Source organism: Zootoca vivipara, chromosome 8, assembly GCF_965207765.1.
Source record: "Zootoca vivipara chromosome 8, rZooViv2.hap1.1, whole genome shotgun sequence".
Classification (NCBI taxonomy): domain Eukaryota; kingdom Metazoa; phylum Chordata; class Lepidosauria; order Squamata; family Lacertidae; genus Zootoca; species Zootoca vivipara.
Genome location: NC_142591.1, coordinates 40,056,801 through 40,077,234, shown reverse-complemented (window position 1 = coordinate 40,077,234; position 20,434 = coordinate 40,056,801). Strand labels below are relative to the sequence as shown.

At 42.0% G+C, this 20,434-nt stretch overlaps 2 protein-coding genes, 1 long non-coding RNA gene and 1 pseudogene across 5 annotated transcripts; 2 read left to right on the top strand and 2 right to left on the bottom strand.

Moving 5' to 3' along the window:
• The first annotated feature begins 1,325 nt into the window (after positions 1 to 1,325).
• Positions 1,326 to 15,821, top strand: NDUFV2 (NADH:ubiquinone oxidoreductase core subunit V2). Of its 3 annotated transcripts, none has more exons than XM_060277908.2 (9): positions 1,326 to 1,492; positions 2,872 to 2,987; positions 4,446 to 4,511; positions 5,149 to 5,211; positions 5,301 to 5,417; positions 9,470 to 9,638; positions 12,625 to 12,734; positions 13,671 to 13,747; positions 15,660 to 15,821. In XM_060277908.2, the coding sequence occupies exons 2-9, from the start codon at positions 2,973 to 2,975 to the stop codon at positions 15,751 to 15,753; spliced, it is 711 nt and encodes a 236-aa protein (XP_060133891.1). In that variant the 5' UTR covers positions 1,326 to 1,492; positions 2,872 to 2,972; the 3' UTR covers positions 15,754 to 15,821. The 3 variants fall into 3 exon arrangements, with proteins under 3 accessions (XP_060133891.1, XP_034980797.1, XP_088531464.1); XM_088675338.1 differs by lacking the exon at positions 1,326 to 1,492 and adding an exon at positions 1,629 to 2,087; XM_035124906.3 differs by lacking the exon at positions 2,872 to 2,987.
• Positions 6,419 to 9,074, bottom strand: LOC118083532 (pogo transposable element with KRAB domain). The gene is made up of 2 exons (XM_035112032.3): positions 8,943 to 9,074; positions 6,419 to 7,846 (listed from the first exon to the last, which is right to left on the bottom strand). Exon 2 carries the CDS (start codon positions 7,822 to 7,824, stop codon positions 6,529 to 6,531), a length of 1,296 nt encoding a protein of 431 aa, XP_034967923.2. The 5' UTR covers positions 7,825 to 7,846; positions 8,943 to 9,074; the 3' UTR covers positions 6,419 to 6,528.
• LOC148684823 (uncharacterized) lies at positions 10,082 to 20,370 on the bottom strand. The gene is made up of 2 exons (XR_015951452.1): positions 20,047 to 20,370; positions 10,082 to 11,304 (listed from the first exon to the last, which is right to left on the bottom strand). It is a non-coding gene; the product is annotated as an uncharacterized LOC148684823 (long non-coding RNA).
• On the top strand, positions 17,451 to 17,551 carry LOC118090575 (U6 spliceosomal RNA; annotated as a pseudogene).
• Positions 20,371 to 20,434: the final 64 nt, after the last annotated feature.

Genomic DNA, 20,434 nt, shown 5'->3' with positions numbered 1-20,434 from the left:
TGATATACTTGATCAGTTACTTGGGTCACAGAGGAGCTTTGTTTGTTATTCTTGTAAGTGGATCTACAACCTGTATGTCACACCTCTTAATGCCTTTGCCTCTGTCATTCCAATGTCACTGTCTTTTTCGGCAATGGGGAAATCATGTGATCTAAATTTTGGTCTCTATGGGCTACACTTTTTCTAAATTAAAAAGTAGAAACATATATCCATGCCAGTAACTGTCAAAGTACACCCTGCTGGAGCCAGCTGAGTGACAAGGCCCCTCTAACTGCTGTAAAGGTTTTTGGAATTCATGTGGTTTTCAGAGGAAACAGAGAAAAAACAGGTCGAATAGCAATGGATTTAAATTCCAGAAACAGGAGATATGTATACAAGCACCTTTTAACAGCAACAACTGATAATGGTGGTAAGCACCACATTTTATACTGTACATGGCACATGATGAGATGGTTCTTTGCTACAAGTAACAGCCACCCACATTAAAAATTATGGTGCCAGAGCATGGTGTGGGAATTATGGAATAGGGACAGGAGATAAATTGCATGTTGGATGACCAGATGAAAAGAAAGACAGAACTCCTATTCATTGCCACACCCAAAACTAACAGCTCTAGTTGAGACCTTGAACTGAGTCAACCTTATCTTGGAGAGGACAGAGATACAATGAGCTTTTCAGCAATATAGTACAATACATCCTCTTTGGGCACTACTTTGAAGGCAAGCCATTATTAATTTTAGGGCTGGCCCACCCATGAGGCAAGGTGAGGCAACCGCCGCAGGTGGCAGGATCAGATCCACAGGGGCAGCAGATCTGGTCTCCAAGGAATGCATCACCTGCTTTCTGCTGCTGCCACAGTGGCACCAACAGCTGTGATGTGCTCCTTGGAGGCACAGCATACAATATATACAATATTGTATCTGACATGGTGACAATATATACAATATATCTGACATGGTGACATCTATCCATAGCTGCCAAGTTTTCCCTTTTCTCGCGAGGAAGCCTATTCAGTATAAGGGAAAATCCCTTTAAAAAAGGGATAACTTGGCAGCTATGCATCTATCATGAAAACTAAGAACCATCAGGTTCGAAAGACCTGGACAAATAAATACATTTACACTTGTGGTTTAAATATAGCTAGTTTTGAAGTTTGACACACAGGTTTTTCCATTAGCATTCCATAACGCGATCGGGGTGCCTTTCGAAACCCATCGCCTATCCATTCTCCTCTTCCTCCTCTTCTGGACGCGCGTCCACAATATCCGGCAGGCGGCGGGGTCGCGCCCGCATGCGCAGATCAGCCTGCGGCTCGCACTGCGGCTGCGTGCGCGGCGCCGAGCGCGTAGCAGCAGCAGCAGCAGCAGCAGCGTCTCCTCGAGAAGGAGTAGTTTTCCATTTGTCTGCCGGCAGCGGCAGCGGCGGCGGGAGGCCGCGGCTGAGTGCCGCCATGTTGCTGTCCGTTCCTTTTCGGGCTGCCTTCGCGCGTTCGGTAAGGAGGGCGGTGGGGTGAGGGAAATGCGCGCTGGTCGGGCGTCCCCGGCAATGTCGGTGGAGGGCAGTAGCGGCCAAGGGCATGGAGGCGGCCCTCGCCTTCCTCGGGTGGAAGGGGAAAGGGAGGAGCTTGATTCGGTTTCTACCCCGCTCCCGACGAGCCTAGCAGCTTCTGCGGCGGCGACGCGGAGATTGCGCGAGGGGTGGACAAGGGCTGGGCGGAGGATTTGGTCGGGAGCGGGGTTGCTAGTTTACGGTTACCGCTTTGGGGTCCATGCTTTCCTGGGAATTAGCCTTACAAAAGAAAAATAAACCATACGAGGAGAGGGAATGGGCTGCGGGGGGGCGGGGAGGCAGGTAGATGGGAAAGGACGAATGCCGTCGTCGTCTTATTCACCTCCTGAACGTCACCCTCTTTTTTCGGAATGGCTATTCTGCAGCAGGAGCGACCGTAAGGGTTGCATTTTTCGCGTGTAACGCGAAGTTAGGTCTTGGGAACGTTCAAACTACTACAAGTGACAGCGTTTCACCAAACTCCTGATCCTGTCAAATCTTGATAAAGGTGTGGGTAGAGAATTGGAAGCGCAAATTGGGTGAGCATATGAGCTCTTTCTTCTGCTGGGCCTTTGCATCTGGTTTTGGAGCCTCACAGTGGTGAGGTCCTAGGAAGCACTTTAAATCGATTCCGGCTTTAGATAGATTCCCTGGCAGGCCCCATTTAAATATGTAGGTCTATATCTGTCATGCCTGTTTCAACGGCACTACCCTCCTTTGTTGTCAGTTTACTTGTGCTGCACTACTTTATCCTTGTTTTTCCCCTCTGACCACAAAGGCTGCCAAACAGACCAGCAACACAAGCCCTGGGTGAGCCAAATGATGACAGGAGTCCTGTGTTATACATAACAGTTAGCTAGTGAATAGGAAGCACAGAGACTGGAATTGGTATTCCATAGCAGGGCTACTGCTGAGATGAACAGCATAAAATCTGAGATAACTTGGACTGTTTTGTCACTTTGGTTTTTAAGTAAATACATGTTTTTGACAGGTGGGTGATGAGAGAAGAGTACGATGTGTATTTCTTAGCATGGAAAATGAGTTCCCTAATTGCAGACAAAAAGGGATCAAAAACAGTTATAGAAATTACCACAAGAGCACTGAGGCAGTTGCAGGATTGATGAATTTCCAGTGCATTTTGAATATATATTTTTATCAAAGGAACAGTCTCATTCCTTTTTAAAGAGTTGTTTTAAAAGTAGAGTTTGCATAGTTTTCTTGAGATATTTTCATGAAGCATATTAATATTTGTATGTGCACAAATTTCTGTATATAAATTAATAAAATAGCTCAGTCAGTAGAACATGAAACTCTTAATTCCAGGGTTATGGGTTTGAGCCCCACATTGGGTGAAATATTCCTGCATTGCACGTTGGACTAGATGACCCCCATGGACCCTTCCAACACTACAATTCTATGATTCTATGATCAGATCAAAGGTTTGTCTGGTTCAGCATCCTTTTCCCCACAATGGACAGCCAAATGCCTATGGAAAGCAGGACACCAAGGCAATAGCCCTCCCTAACAAGTATTCAGAGGCATATTGTCTCTGAACTTGGCATATAGCTATCATAACTAGTAGCCATTTATAGTCTTATCTCAGTCATTTGTCTAATTCCCTTTTAAAGTAATTAAATTGGAGTTAACATGTCACTACATCATGTGGTAGTGAATACCATAGTTTGAACTACGTGCTGTTTGAATAATTAATCTCTGCACAAACAGTAGTTTTTTTAGATGAGCAACAGATTCTGGTGCCCCTGTAGAAATAAATTTGATTGCCTAAGTATTTGTTTCTAAACACTTGTGGGTTTTTACCTCCTGCAACTACAATTTGTGGGAGGCAGGGTTGGAATACGGATGTGACTATTTTTAATCCATGTTTATCATCCCTTCTCTAAAGTTAGGCAGCAGTTTAGGGAAGTGTTCTGATGCTATCTCACAGTGATGCACCATGCTGTTCAAATGCATACAGCTGCTGTTCCTTCTCTTTTGTAAACTTGAAAAGGTACAGTACAGTATATCAACACACTTCTGAATTCTTGCAGCAGTGTGCTACCAGACTATTTCTCAAGATAACCACCAGGAGAGAGTATATAGTGGCAAATACTGTAGGTATTCCAAGATAAATTCAGGTTCATTTTCGTTGCTTAGCCAGAAATCTGTAGATAGCTTCTCATTAAGTTGTGTGTTTTGGCAATAGCTATAATGGGCATTGATAATCTGTTTGTTCATATTAGTTATTGTACACTTGCTTCATTATCTTTGCATAGTAAAATTGCCTCTTGCCCAAGACCTGCCCAAGCATATACTTATTTTCCTGTTTCCTTCTCTATGACCTCTTAGCACAATGATTTGCAATGTTTTCCTGCCACTGCAATTTATTTGGGTACTGTTTATAGCATTTTCAGTGATTCAAGTAATGTGCCTTCTTTAGTGCTGCAGCACACATTGGTAGTTTTCTATGAAGCAGACCACTTAGTTGTTAGATAAGCATGCTGTTAGATCAGAATTACTGGAGGATTCCAATCAAGCATATTGGTGTGAGAGTGGATTAATGTGATCAAGCTTTGAAAACTGATGCACAAGCAAACTTTACTGTGGCTTTGTAGTTCCTGTGGAAAAGTAGTATTTGAGGCGGTTCTCATAGGAGGGTCACAGGCAGGCTAAAGTCATGCCCACCATCATCTTTTGCTCTGAGCTTCTAGTTGGTACTGCCATCATGAATTAAATAAGTTGTTTAGGAGCAGAAGGGATGGACAGACACAAAACTTTTTTCAGGTCAGTTAAATACTGCTTTCTCTGGTATTCCCTGCTTTTTTTCTTTTATGTGGTACTGTATATGTAAGATGTAACTTTAAAACAGATGCTTACCTTCTATAAAATGTGCTTTGTAGGTGGCACAGATTCGCTCTCTTCATGCAACAGCTGCACGCAATGGTGGTGGAGGAGCTTTGTTTGTGGTAAGCAATTTGTATGTACAACTAAAGCAGATGTAACTGAAAATTGAGAAATGTGGTTTTTATTGTCTTTTTATTATTTGTCCTCCACCGTAATATCACAAACCATTTTTCTCAGCAAATGTAGGACTACATTGATAATATTTCCTCTTTTTATATTTATGAAGATGAGAGTGTATTGAGAGAGTAACTCCATATGAGTTCAAAAGCTTTAATTATTTCTGTTTATTTGGGCGTTGGAGTAATACCTCGGCCAATAACACGAGATGAGCGCTACAACCCCAGAGTCTGTCACAACTGGACCTAATGGTCAGAGGCCCCTTTACGTTTACATAACTATTAAGGTATAGGTAGGTAGCCGTGTTGGTCTGGGTCAAAGTAAAATAAAAAAATTCCTTCAGTAGCACCTTAAAGACCAACTAAGTTTTTATTTTGGTATGAGCTTTCGTGTGCATGCACACGAAATGGTATCTGAAGAAGTGTGCATGCACACGAAAGCTCATACCAAAATAAAAACTTAGTTGGTCTTTAAGGTGCTACTGAAGGAATTTTTTTATTTTATTAAGGTATAGTCTTATTTTTGCTGCATCTGACATGTGTTCTAAATATGTGTAATTGTTTCATTATTTTGTTTGTACAGCACAGAGATACTCCTGAAAACAACCCAAATACTCAATTTGATTTCACACCTGAAAACTGTAAGGTATGTCATGATACTTTATAGGCTGTACCTTTACAGAAAGCTGATTTCCCCCCCCCCCTTTCTATTGTAATGTTTATTTTCTTTAACAGCGAATAGAGGCAATAGTAAGCAACTATCCAGAGGGACACAAATCTGGAGCAGTGATGGCAGTCCTGGATCTAGCCCAAAGACAGCATGGATGGCTACCTATATCAGCGATGAATAAGGTACTTCATTATTTCAGGAGGCAGACACTCCATGGTTTAGATATTTTCAAACACATTCTTAGATATAATGATCAACAAAAAGATATGGCAGAGTTTGAGAAGCTTTTATTGGAAGTTTGTCAATTATTGTTAAATTATGATATAGAGGAGGAGCAGGTCAAGAAATACATTCTCAAGTGGGCTCAGAATATTGGTGAAAATATTCTGATGGAAGTGTAGGAAAAGCTTTGAATATTGGTTTGTGAGTTTTTGTTTTAATTGTGGAGCACTTTTGATTTGCAATGTTCCATATACATGATAAATAAACAGCAGCAGTGGGTATAAACCCATTGAAGAAAACTGGTGTTCCCAACCCTCCTCCTGGGAACATTGATTCCCTTTGACTTCCTGCTCAGGCTGGGCTAAACAGGGAAAAACCCGTTTCCCGTCTCGATTCTCCAAGCTGCTCCTTGGTTTCCCCTCCAAACCCTTTCAGGCAAAAATCGACATTTTGTGGGCATGCTTGTTTCCTACTACAGAAGGAGCAACACAATATGACTTTATGCTAGCATGTACCCTGGCCTTACCTTTTGCATTTTTGTGATGACTGCAATGGCTTTTTTTCCAGAAAAATTATTCATTTTATAATAACAGCAAACAAATAAAAACATAATACAACACAAAAACAAAAACACTACCACATAAACAATACAATAAAAGAACAAATCTAAAAAGCTCTCCTAGCTGGGGCTGATGGTAACTGTAGTCCGGGTCACGTGTTCTGAAAACCTTGTTAATAATCAATCTTGGAAGAACAAATGGTTGAAAAAATGCACATTTATTATCACATTTTGTGAAAAAAAATGTTGGTTAAGAAATACAAGGATTCATATCATCGTTGGGATTATAATTGCTTTTCAAAATGTTGGTGTTAGTTGAAACTGCTCGTTTTACCGTGTTTCCCCTTTTTTAAGACACCGTCTTATAACTTTTTTCCCTCAAAAAAACACAGGGTGGCTTACTTTCAGTGGGATGTCTTATTTTTATTGCATCAGTATGGTACGGTACAGCAATCTACATTTATTCAATTAAAATTAAGTCATCTTCTTCTGGAGCATACAACAATCAACATTTATTCAATTATAGTTAAGTCGTCTTCTTCTGGAACATCATCATAACACTCCAAACCCGGAATTCCATCCTTCATTTCTTGCAATTCCAGTTCCTTTAGAACCATTGGCCCCAATCTTTCATGTTGAGCGATAGAGCTCTCAGTAAATGAGCACCTCTTATCCAGGTAACCTGCTCGGAGTGCATTGGCAACAACACTGTCAGTGATTTTATCCCATGAATTCTTCACCCAATTCACGACCTCTTGCAGGTTAGGTTTCACAAAGTTTCCACGCTGATTTCTTGTCATTCTATTTTCAATGTAGTCGTTGATTTCCATACGCAAATGGTCTTTGAATGGCTTGTTTATTGCAATATCAAGAGTCTGCAGATAGGCAGTCATTCCTGCAGGAATCATTATTTGATCTATTCTTCTCTCTGCAAGGAACTTCTTCATGTCTTTAGCGCGGTGAGTGCTGGCTGAATCCCAGACTAGCAGACCTCTTTGACCACCTCGCGTAACAAGTGGCAGCATTAAATCAAGCCACCTCCTTATAACTGCTTGTGTGCACCAGGCTTTTTCGGATTCCAGAACATAAATGCCAGAAACACGTTCAATCTTATCTTTCTTGCCCTTAGCGATGATAACAGGTGTGGCTTTCTTTCCATCCAGACGAATTGCCAAAATACAGGTAACTCGAGAACTTTCATGACCAGTGGAGGGAACGTAGATTGAGGAGGCACCCCTCTGTTCAATTGTTGTTTGGGCTCCTTGGCCCATAAACACTGCAGTTTCATCCATAGCAATCATGTTGCAAAGTTGGTATTTAGAAAAGTCGATGCCATCAACAAAGGACTTGAATGCAAGTGCTCGCTTAACAACTTCAGCATCTTCCAACCTAAACAGTGTTGTTGATTTTCTGAGAGACAGTTCATATCGCTGAAGGAAGCCATCCAGCCAGTGTTGTGATGCTTTGAATTCAGGGGATACTTCAAATTGTGATGCCATTGCTAGGGCAAATGCTTGAATATCAGCCCTGCGCACAACCAAAGCCTTTGCTCTCCTTTCAGCGATCCACTCACTGATCATGTCTTCCAGCTCAGGAACTGAAGGTTGCCGACCTGCACCACACTTACGCTTCTTAGCATTTCCTATGACCACCTGTAGACTGAGGTTATCGTATTCTGCCCGCCATTTTTGGACCATTCGGATATCCAAATTCTTCTCCTTGCAGAAAGCTGTAAGATTCTTGCCCTGGGAGTCCTCCACAATTCCTTTCTTGTACTCAACTGTATAGCTCCTTCTTTTTGCAGCCATATTGTCTGGGGGTTGTTTCTGGCTGGTTATGGGGGGATAGAGAAAAATGTTAAATGGCTGCTTTTAGGTGTCCAGAAATGGCTAAAAAGATTAAATTTTGGCACCTCAGGACAGGGGACTCAAGAGCATATTGCAATTTTAAGTTTGGCACAATTAAAGTGGATTAAAGAGCTGAGTTGTCCTAGTGCAACAAAACCACTTTGTTGTTTTTATTGGAACTTTGTGTTGTTTGGAAACTTGAAATCCACTGAGAACTGTGGGATGAACAAATTGTCAATGGAAAAACCTGCAAACACCCTCCACAAGCAAGTTGGAATGAATGCTTGCTCAATGAAGTCTGGATGATAAAGACTAAAAGCTTTGAGTTTGAATGCCAACAAACAGGTCATATGGAAAAGCCCTTGGTTGTTTTTTAAAATAAATGGAAGAGGGAGGGGAGGAGAGAAGCTTCCCTGTCCTCCTCCATAAAGATCTGTTTCCTTGGCAGATTTTTAAGGAATCACCCCTCCTTCAGCCACAAACACCAGTGGCTGGGCAGGGATAAGCAGGAGGAAATCTGCCTTCAGGCAAAGCTGCCTTGATAAACGCAAGGAGGGAGAGGGAAAAAAACTTCCCTGTCCTCCATAAGGATCGTTTCCTCGGCAGATTTTTAAGGAATCACCCCTCCTTCAGCCACAAACACCAGTGGCTGGGCAGGGATAAGCAGGAGGAAATCTGCCTTCAGGCAAAGCTGCCTTGATAAACGCAAGGAGGGAGAGGGAAAAAAACTTCCCTGTCCTCCATAAGGATCGTTTCCTCAGCAGATTTTTAAGGAATCACCCCTCCTTCAGCCACAAACACCAGTGGCTGGGCAGGGATAAGCAGGAGGAAATCTGCCTTGAGGCAAAGCTGCCTTGATAAACGCAAGGAGGGAGAGGGAAAAAACTTCCCTGTCCTCCATAAAGATCGTTTCCTCGGCAGATTTTTAAAGAATCACCCCTCCTTCAGCCACAAATCAGCTGGGCAAGGAGGAGCAGGAGCAAAGCGATCCTTGGGGCAATGCTACCTTAAAAAAACGGGAGGAGGGAAAGAAGGAGAGAAGCTTCAAAAGCGCCAAGTTCTCAACAGGGGTTCCTTACAGTTTTTATCTCCTGTATTTATCTCTTTGCACGGGACAGTGCTTCTCGCTCCTTCAGTCGTCTTTGTCGGCAAGTTTCCTCTGAGTCCCGGTGGCGGCAGGGCTCGGGCAAGAGGAGTCTTTTTTTTCCCCCACCTCTCGCTCTCTGGCTCCCTGCACGCTAGAAGCAGGCTGCAGAACTCCGGCAAGAGGCGCCTTTTTCTCCCGCGCCTCTCGCTGGTTTGCTGCTCCCGGCAGGAACAGGAAGTGGCGTCTTTTTTTTCGCGCCTCTCCCTTTTGTTCTCCCCGCGAGTCAGGAGCAGGCGGGGCAGAACTCCGGCAAGAGGCGTCTCCCCCCCCCCACGCCTCTACCGGTAGCTGCTTTGCTGGCGATGGGGACAATGGCGGCACTATGGCTTACTTTCAGGGTACGTCTTATTTCTCCTACTTCTAAAAAAACCCTGCTATGTCTTACTTTCTGACTACGTCTTAAAAAAGGGGAAACACGGTATGTCCTAAAAAAAAAATACTCTTATTTTATTGTTACAGATTGCTGAGATTCTAGATATACCTCCCATGAGAGTTTATGAAGTAGCAACCTTTTATACAATGTATAATCGTAAACCCGTTGGAAAATACCATATTCAGATCTGCACCACTACGCCCTGCATGCTGTGTGACTCGGATAGCATATTAGAAGCCATTCAGAAGAAGCTTGGTAGGATATATAGCTCACTTCTCTTATGTGGGGTTCTTCATTTACATTGTACTACCTTTTATAGAGGATTTGGTAAGGCTTCTGAACATTTTTAAATGTATAGTCATTTTCTCTGCTATTACACATTTTTCTTCCTGGAAAGTAAAGAAAGTGTTTGGAATCAAACTAAAATGTGAAAACCTCATCACTTCAAATAATAGTGTTTAAAACTGATACTGAAAACACTTTTAAATAAGAGCATAGGAGCCAGCCTGCTTAAGAGCAGTGATACTTATCTGCATAACCGTAGGCCCACAATAGAACTAGAATATATGCCCTTCTCTTCTGGGGACTTAAATCTGTTCTGAATAACAGGTTATACAGTATATACAGTGAGGGGGGAAAGTATTTGATCCCCTGCTAAATTTGCCTGTTTGCCCTCTGACGAAGAAATGACCAGTCCATAATTTTAATGGTAGGTTTATTGTAGCTGTGAGAGACAGAATAACAACAGGAAAACCCCCATGAGCCCAAAAGACAAAAGTCAGAGATTGATGTGCATTATGATGAGTGAAATAAGTATTTGATCCCTTTGCAAAAGATGACTTAGTAGTTGGTGGCAAAACCCTTGTTGGCAATTACAGAGGTCAGATGTTTCTTGTAGGTGGCCACCAGGCTTGCACACATCTCAGGAGGTATTTTGTCCCACTCCTCTTTGCAGATCCTCTCCAAGTCAGTAAGATTTCGAAGCTGATGTGTAGCTACTCGAACCTTCAGCTCCCTCCACAGATTTTTGATGGGATTAAGGTTTAGAGACTTGGCTAGGCCACTCCAGGACCTTAATGTGCTTCTTCCTGAGCCACTCCTTTGTTGCCTTGGCCGTGTGTTTTGGGTCATTGTCATGCTGGAATACCCATCCTTGACCCATTTTCAATGCCCTGGCTGAGGGAAGGAGGTGCTCACCTAAGATTTGACGATACATGGTCCTGGCCATCGTCCCTTCGATGCAGTGAAGGTGTCCTGGCCCCTTCGCATAAAAACACACACACCCCAAGCATAATATGTCCCCCTCCATGTTTGACAGTGGGGATTGTGTTCTTGGGGTCGTAAGCAGCATTCCTCCTCCTCCAAACATGGCGAGTTGAGTTGATGACAAAGAGCTCGATTTTGGTCTCATCTGACCACAGCACTTTCACCCAGTTTTCCTCTGGGTCATTCAGATGTGCATTGGCAAACTGCAGACATGTGCTGTCTTGAGCAAGGGGACCTTGAGGGCTCTACAAGATCTCAGTCCTTCACGGCGTAGTGTGTTACCAACTGTTTTCATAGTGACTATGGTCCCAGCTGCCCTGAGATCATTGACAAAGTTCCCCCCGTGTAGTTCTGGGCTGCTTCATCACCGTTCTCATTATCATTGCAGCTCCACGAGATGAGATCTTGCATGGAGCCCCAGACCAAGGGAGGTTGACAGTTATTTTGTGTTTCTCCCATTTGTGAATTATTGCACCAGCTGTTGTCACCTTCTCACCAAACTGCTTGGCAATAGTATTGTAGCCCAGTCCAGCCTTGTGCAGGTCTACAATCTTGTCCCCGACATCCTTGGACAGCTCTTTGGTCTTGGTCATGGTGGCTACTTTGGAATCTGCTGGATTGATTGCTTCTGTTGACAGGGGTCTTTTGTAAGGTACTGTAACAAGATGGGATTACAGGTAAGACCTCTCCCTTACAGCAGGTGCTTCTAATCTCAGCTTGTTACATACAGTGAAGATACCAGGTAGCCTGCCATCTTGCTGGTTGATAGGGGATCAAATACTTATTTCACTCATTATAATGCACATCAATCTCTGACTTTTGTCTTTTGGGTTTCCGGGGTTTTTCCTGTTGTTATTCTGTCTCTCACAGCTGCAATAAACCTACCATTAAAATTATGGACTGGTCATTTCTTCGTCAGAGGGCAAATGGGCAAATTTAGCAGGGGATCAAATACTTTTTCCCCTCACTGTACACCTTGTAAGTTTCAGGAAATGCTGAAAAAAAGGAAGTAAACATAAAAATGAAGGGAGCCTAATGTTTTCAACATCCCCTCTAATTTGCTTTAAAATGGCTGTGGCTATTTTAATGCTATAGTTTCTAAAGCTTGGATCTTTGTCCGGGTCTGGCCAGATATCATCTCTCATTCTACCACACCTTGGTCAGTAACCTTTTGAATGTTATGAGACAAGTACAACCTTTATAGATCTGTTCAACAGGTAAAGAAACATTAAGTTTTCACATCCTGACACTTCGCTAAATACCTGTTACAGTGGTGGGGGGTGTAGCTGTCATCCTGGCAGGATGTCATTGCCACACAGGCATTCATATAATGCAGCCAACTGCTTTCAGTTTTGTAAGGTCTAAAATAGCTATAATTTTAAATATTAGTCTTTATTCAACAGTGCATGCACTATAAAACTAGATTCTCCAGCCTGCTCTAACAGCCAGATCTTTATACTCCTGTAAGTTTTAATGCAATCCCTGCTGCTAGATCAGGCTGGGAATCACACAGAGCACCTGTTTGCACACGATTCCCAACTCAACTAAATAGACACAATCCATGCATTTTGTCCTTGTTTATATTTAAGGAAATCACTGAAAATTTACTGTTTGAGATTACATGCATACATACATACATAATTTTATTTGTATTCTGCCTTTCCATAGTTCAAACCCTGCTCAAGGCAGCTTTCAACATGAACAAATACATTAATTACAAACAACAAAAGCAGTAATAAACAATAAACAAAAAATAAACCATTTCCACATAAATCATAAGATCCAAAACAAAGATAATTTAAAAAATGTATAAATAACAGTAACAACCTTCCCCTAAACAGTACCCCAGCCCAAGAGTCTGTTCAGCAGCCTCAGGTTTTGTAGCTGGAGTCAGTCAGGGCCCCAGTCTCCCAGGGCTAGTGGGAAAAGGCCTGCAAGGTTCTAATGCTGCTTGTTTTATGTTTTGTGTCCCTAGGTATAAAAGTTGGAGAAACAACTCCTGATAAACTCTTCACTCTGATTGAAGTGGAATGTTTGGGGGCTTGCGTAAATGCACCAATGGTACAAATAAATGATAACTATTATGTAAGTACAAATGGGTCCTTTCAACAAAATGTTTCAGTGTATCCATGGGGTTCATTTGTTGTCTGATCTTGTGGTTGAGGGGAGATGAATACACAAACACTAGCATCAAAAAAGTAGTCTCTTCCTTGACTTGAGTCCAACCTTAATATAAAGTGCAGGGTTGTCATAAGGCCCTCTCTCTTAGCCACAACTTATTCTGTCCTGCAATACTGGGACACCTAACTACGTTTGCTTTGGAATTTGCACAGCAAAATAGCCCCCAAAATTGTAACAAAATGTTTGCAATAAAATAACTAGGGAGCTCCTGTTCTGATATGCTGGAAGAGAACAATGCTGGCAGGCTAACACATTTCATTCCCCCTCCCTACCCAAATGCACACTTTTGTTTTCCTCAACTGATATTGAGTGTGCTCAGTCCTCAATGGGATATTAGAAGAGGGGTTGTCCTGTAGCCCCCTTTAAAGTGTACTTCTGCAATACCTCTTGGTGCTTACCATCTGAGCTTACTATTCAGAGTAACCAAATATAACCCAATGTAATCAAACTATGTTTATCCAGTTTAACTTCTCCTGTTTTTTCTTTATTTTAATAGTACTAAAAGATGTTTCCTCACTTAAATAATTAAGTGGATTGTTATTTTTTTATTGGAAATCAGCTAGATTTGAACCAGTTTGTATTCCATGTTTGCTGTAAGACAGTACAGTAGTGTATTGCTGTGAGCATTTGTTCCCGTAACCATATTGACAAATTGTAGGATCTACTAGACAGCAGGAAACCTGCCCCACTTAAAAGCTATAATTATGCCTACATTTTTTCAAGTGTTAATAGAATTACCACAGGGTGACTGACTATAGGATACTTTTAGACCAAAAAACATGGTGGTATACTTTTTTAAATTTCTGAAAATGTTTACATTTTCCTTATTTCACATTTCAGGAAGATCTGACAACAAAAGACATAGAAGACATAATTGATGAACTAAAAGCTGGAAAAGTTCCAAAACCTGGACCAAGGTATTTTATTTGTACCATATAATAAATACTAAGGAAAATTGGGAACAGCAACATTGTATGTAATTAGCATTACATATTCTTTCCACATCAAGTTGCAAACATATCTATAGATATGGGAAACCAAATATAAACCTTTATTCCAATGATGCTTCAAGTTTATACACTTTAAGGGTCTGTGTCCTAGTTGCCAAGAAATAAATACTGTAAGAACCTCAGATATGCAGATGACACAACCTTGATGGCAGAAAGTGAGGAGGAATTAAAGAACCTTTTAATGAGGGTGAAAGAGGAGAGCGCAAAATAATGGTCTGAAGCTCAACATCAAAAAAACCAAGATCATGGCCACTGGTCCCATCACCTGGCAAATAGAAGGGGAAGAAATGGAGGCAGTGAGAGATTTTACTTTCTTGGGCTCCTTGATCACTGCAGATGGTGACAGCAGTCACGAAATTAAAAGACTCCTGCTTCTTGGGAGAAAAGCAATGACAAACCTAGACAGCATCTTAAAAAGCAGAGACATCACCTTGCCAACAAAGGTCTGTATAGTTAAAGCTATGGTTTTCCCAGTAGTGATGTATGGAAGTGAGAGCTGGACCATCAAGAAGGCTGATCGACGAAGAATTGATGCTTTTGAATTATGGTGCTGGAAGAGACTCTTGAGAGTCCCATGGACTGCAAGAAGATCAAACCTATCCATTCTGAAGGAAATCAGCCCTGAGTGCTCACTGGAAGGACAGATCCTGAAGCTGAGGCTCCAATACTTTGGCCACCTCATGAGAAGAGAAGACTCCCTGGAAAATACCCTGATGTTGGGAAAGATTGAGGGCACTAGGAGAAGGGGACGACAGAGGACGAGATGGTTGGACAGTGTTCTCGAAGCTACGAACATGAGTTTGACCAAACTGCGGGAGGCAGTGCAAGACAGGAGTGCCTGGCGTGCTATGGTCCATGGGGTCACGAAGAGTCGGACACGACTAAACAACAACAAATAATACTGTAAATATAAATAAATATTTCGTTGAAATAGCTGAATTCACAGCAATATTGAGTCTTGACCAAACTTCAGAGAGATGTGATTGCTTCTAAATTTAATTGTGTGTTTATTCAAGTGTTTATTTGACAGGCTTACATCCGCACTTCTTTACATTTCTTATGCCCAGTTAGGATGCTCAAGCTAGTTTTACACTGCATAGATTTCAGTGCAAGTGCCTTTAGTGGCTATACAGCACTCTAAATAAATCAGATTCACTGATTTGTGGCAGTCATTTTGCAAGTTATAGTCAAATGGTGATGCTCTCAGACACGAAAATATTAATTTTTATTTTTGAGAAACAGTATTTGCCGCATCACTTTCTTTTGTAATTTGATTGTATGTTTGCTACAGAGGAAGAATGTTATGCTAGCGAGGTACAGTGCTAGACTAAGACCAGAGAGAACTGGATTCAAATCTGTGCTCAGCCATGTTGCTCACAGGAAGACTGGGCTGGTCCCATATATGCTCAACCTATTTCAGTGGGATGCTGTGAGATTAATATGGGGGTCCTAAGAAAAAGGACAGGATAAAAATGTAATAAACACACAGTAATATACGTAACAACTGAGGTTTTTTCCCCTAACTTTCAGCTTGTAAAATTCAACCTACGTCTTTGGTTTACAAGACACAGCCTGATCCTATACTCAGATGTAAGCCCCAGTTACTTCAGTGGAGCTATAAAGTTGAGCATGCAAGAACTACAACTGTGCTTAGAAAGTGGCATGCATACATTGGCTTTTAAACTTGCAACTAGGTTCATGTTTTCACAAATATCCAGAACTAAAGGTTTGAAGAGAATGAGTCTGACTTCTGTTTACCCTTGAAGGTGAGTAGTGCAATGGAAGTAATGCATAAGTTAATTGCTCTCTCTTTTTGCAGGAGTGGGCGCTTCTCTTGTGAGCCAGCTGGTGGTCTCACTTCTCTGACAGAACCACCCAAGGGACCTGGTTTTGGAGTTCGGCCAGACCTTTAAGTCTATTGTTCTAGCTGTAAGGAACTGCTTCAGAAAATAAAATTGAACTGCATACAGATGAAACATGAGTTCAGTTGCTAACAGTCTGGTATAATTTTACTTTAGTATAGTTACTCACCTGAGATTAAAATTCAAGTTTTATTATTGTTTATATTTATTAATTTTGTTATAGGCAAATGGAAAATGGAAGAGTCATCCCCAAACCTGGGCTATTCTAACCCAAATAACAACACTTTATATCAATTTTACACAAATTTGAAATTAAAATAAGAACAAAATAAAGTCTCTTTAAAAAGCTTTTATTTAATATATATATGTTTAGGTACATAAATTATATAAATCTAACAAGCAGCCACAAAGAAATTGAGTAGTAGAAAGGGGGATGGGAAAAATACGATATTAACAGAGATCAAACTGCTGTGCAAACTGCTGTGGCCCTCCAGGTATTGTTGGAACTTCTACTCTCTCATCAGCCACAGCCAGCAAAAGCCAGTGTCAGGGATAATAGGAGTTGTAACTCAGCAGCATCCAGAGGGCCACAATTACCCATCCCTGGCTTTAATAGTCAAAGATAGTTGCACCAGATAGAAGTTTCAGGTAGCCACACACTGTAGGTGATTTTGAAGATATGATTTATAAGATATGATTTATCCACTGTGTACACTGAAGGGATAGATGTTTTCAATGCCATATCATTAATCTCAGGGCTACTAATGCAAAGACCTGTGAATTTAAGACAGAATACTGGGTGTGTGCTTTACAATGTCCTAAAATAATCTGAATGCAAATTGTAATGAAACAAGGGCAAGATTAAGCCTAGTTTCTATTTATTGCAAACTGTAATTTTGGGATATCCTCGTAACGTATGAACAGCACTAATGTGTTTGACAGCACTAACATTCATATAATTCACTATTTCCAATTTGGCAGAATTTAGCAAGATACCAATGTAAATGCAGTTTATTCTATTGAATAAGCATTAAATATTGGTTTTGTGTCGCTGATCTAACAAAAAACTTAAGTTTGATATAAGAACTTACAAATTCTTAAACTCCATAAAGACAGAACTGAGCCCTAAGCCCGAGTTTGCATTTTTTCACTTTTATAGTATACAAATTGGGAATCTTTCTAATCCCTGTAGATTAGACTCCTCAGATTCCTTGCTACTCTTCACTTTAAGTTACTTGAACCTGTTCAGGATCTATTGCAGGCACCCCCAAACTGCAGCCCTCCAGATGTTTTGGCCTACAACTCCTATGATCCCTAGCTAACAGGACCAGTGGTCAGGGAAGATGGGAATTGTAGTCCAAAACATCTGGAGGGCCTGATCTATTGTTTAGGACGATATTCATAACACCTCTCTACTTGTGGTACACTACGGTAATTAGATGGCTTAACATGATGTGCAGACCACTCCGTCTCAGCGTAGAAGGTAGATTTTATCTTGTTAGTTCCTAGTCTTTGATTACATTAAGAGTGTTTTGCTAAGAACTATATTTTAGAACAGTGAACTGTGAGTTATCAGGCTGTCAACGGGGGATGTTTAATGTACGATACCAAAACTAAGATAGTGGAATATACTGCATAGTCTGAAGCAGACTTTACTGTACACTCCTCAAAGTAAAATATTTTGAAATGACTACATTACCATTCCACCTTTCCTCCCCAAACTTCATTCATGAAGTTCACTTACATGAATGTTCGCTTCGGCAGCACATATACTAAAATTGGAACGATACAGAGAAGATTAGCATGGCCCCTACATGTAGTGAAAAAACAAAACAAACAGCAAGTTTTAACTTTAAATGTGTATGTTAAGCAGCAACTAAACCTACTTAAATTACTAGATACACAGTGTACTCTTGAACTAGAATTGCAATCTACAGAGAGAAGTTAGGAGATTATCTTTAGATTCATGATTGCTTCTGCACAATCCTCCCAAAATTTATTTTTAAAGCATCTAAAAGCTGGTCTTGGGAGGTTAGACAGATGTTTCTATTCCTTACAGCAACTGTATTTAATCATGTTTTAGCAGTGGCTGTCACTAACTTGATTGGGGGGGGGGGAGTCCAGGACTTAAAACTCTGGTATTTGGCATGCGTGGATGGAAAAGCTATAACCAGTTAATTGCCTTTCCAACAAAGTATCACCTTTAATAAACTCTTAATTTAGAACTTTAATATGTTTTAATTTCTGATTTTCACAAATCAAATGCAAATTGTAAATTGCACCTACTATGAACTGCAGAATGTCAATCCCAGAATTTTACGCTTCTGGACATGTTCCTTATTGTTGGTGCCTTTTATGGGTTTATTGCAGTATTAAAGGTCTGTGAAACCGGGCCTGTGCTTATGACAACATCTGTATGTTTGCAAACAGTAGCCTTCTGGTATCCTGACAACAATACACAGTATCCAGTTTGTTTTATAAAAGTTCTTATGGCAAATCTCCTAGCCTGGTTCAAATGAACTTGAATATATGAATGTTAAACCAAAGCATAAAGTCTCAAAAAGCTAAATCCAATTCTCATGGTCAATTAACCAGACCCACTCTGCTTTGTAAATATTGCAAAATTTATTTTTTAAAATCATAAGAATATAAGACCGTTGCATCAGGCTAAAGCCCCATGTAGTCCAGCTCTCTGTTCACATATTGTTGCCACAAGCAGAACCTGAGTGCTACAGCTTGCTCCTCACAAGTCCCAGCAAATGCCTACTAAAATGCATGCTGCCTTTTGACAGTGATGGTACTGTTTCCCCCCGCAAATAAGACACTGTCTTATATTTATTTTTCCTCAATAAGACACACTATGGCTTATTTTCGGGGGATGTCTTATTTTTATTATGCGTCCAGCCTTACCTCTTCCTTGGCGCCCTCCAGAACTGCGCCTATCACTATGTCTTATTTTTGGGGTATGGCTTATATCGCACAAATGCTTAGAAATCCTGCTATGGCTTATTTTATTGGTATGTCTTATTTTCGGGGAAACAGGGTAGTACATAGCCCAGGCATCCCCAAACTGTGGCCCTCCAGGTGTTTTGGCCTACAACTCCCATGATCCCTAGCTAACAGGACCAGTGGTCGGGGAAGATGGGAATTGTAGTCCAAAACATCTGGAGGGCCGAAGTTTGGGGATGCCTGACATAGCCATTGTACCTAGTCCAGGCATCCCCAAACTTCGGCCCTCCAGATGTTTTGGACTACAATTCCCATCCTCCCCGACCACTGGTCCTGTTAGCTGGGGATCATGGGAGTTGTAGGCCAAAACACCTGGAGGGCCACAGTTTGGGGATGCCTGACCTAGTCCTTGATAGCTTCATCACCCATGAATTTATCCAGATCTGTTAACTCCCATCAGGGTGTGAGCTAAAGCTAACAAACCCCAATGTGAGTCTACTACATAGAACACAAAGTCTAGTACTATGCATGACAGCTTTTGCAGATTAATGATATAACCTTACATCATTATAACAAGCCTTGAGCAACAAACTCTTATGAAAAGCCACTTTCTAAAGAAATAAACTCATTTGTCCAGCTGCTTGGCAGTAGTTCTGTGGAGAAGACATCTTGACGAGATCAGGCTCTTGTCACACGAGTTTCTAGGTATCTGTCTGCATGTAGGACCTGAAGGGGACTACTCCAGAACGCTATGTATCATATTTAAAGAGTTGAGCCAGTATTTTATGAAGTTTGTGCCTCAAGTGGGTATAATTGTACCACTAGTTCACGTTCCCAGCTATTTTCCCTAGTCAGAACCAGTGACGTGAATAGTACTACAAGTACTAAGGTACGCGCCACCTTGTTATACGGTAATAGGCTAGTGCCAACTATCCACTCTCAACCAGTTTTCGTTTCAAACGCGAAGCTACCTCGTCATATCGCTTACTAAGACCACACACCACAAAAAAGGTCACAGCGGCTGCACGATCTGCAGTGGTGAGGAGACCAATTCAGTCCTCGTGCAACGTGAACCGGTGCTCGGTTGTCTCTGCAGAAGCCCTTGTTCCCCACGCGTTAGCCCCGTGAAACTCTAGTCCTCACAGGGAGGCAAAGACCTGCGTCCCGCTGCGCCCCCCCCCTTGCAACCTCCGCGCTTTTATTAGGATGCGGCGGAGCAACACATACCAGCCGCGCATGCGCGTTCGGTGTTTATGAAAACTCACTGCGCCACCGCCGCCGGAAAGCCCTTCCCTGGGGAAGGGAGTGACCTGTAGGAGTGGCTCCGGGGCGAAGATGCCTCCGTTCGCATTCGGCTCAAGCGATGAAGCCTAGCCCGCGCGTTCCTTCTCTTACCCGTAGCCTGCCTCTTCGGACCACCGCCGCCGGTATTTCCAGAAAGTTCCAGCAGCGCAACCCGAGAAGGAAAAACTAGACGACGGGTGCGCATGCGCACCAGGCACTCACTTTCAGTCTCCGCCCCTAACCGTCTCAAGGCCCGTTATTCCTTTTTTTGTCCCTTACATCTGTGTGGTACACTAAGGAGAAAGTAGCATTTTTTATCTGGAATGCCGAGGAATTCTGACAGAGGGTGATTATGACGTTGGCTCTTCCTCTCGTGCCCTCTAAATCCTCCCTCCCCACTCTCTCTCTCTCTCTCTCTCTCTCTCTCTCTCTCTCTAACGCTCACGGCGGCGGCGCGTGCCTACCAGTTTCTGGTGCCCTTCTGCAGGTCACGTGATCG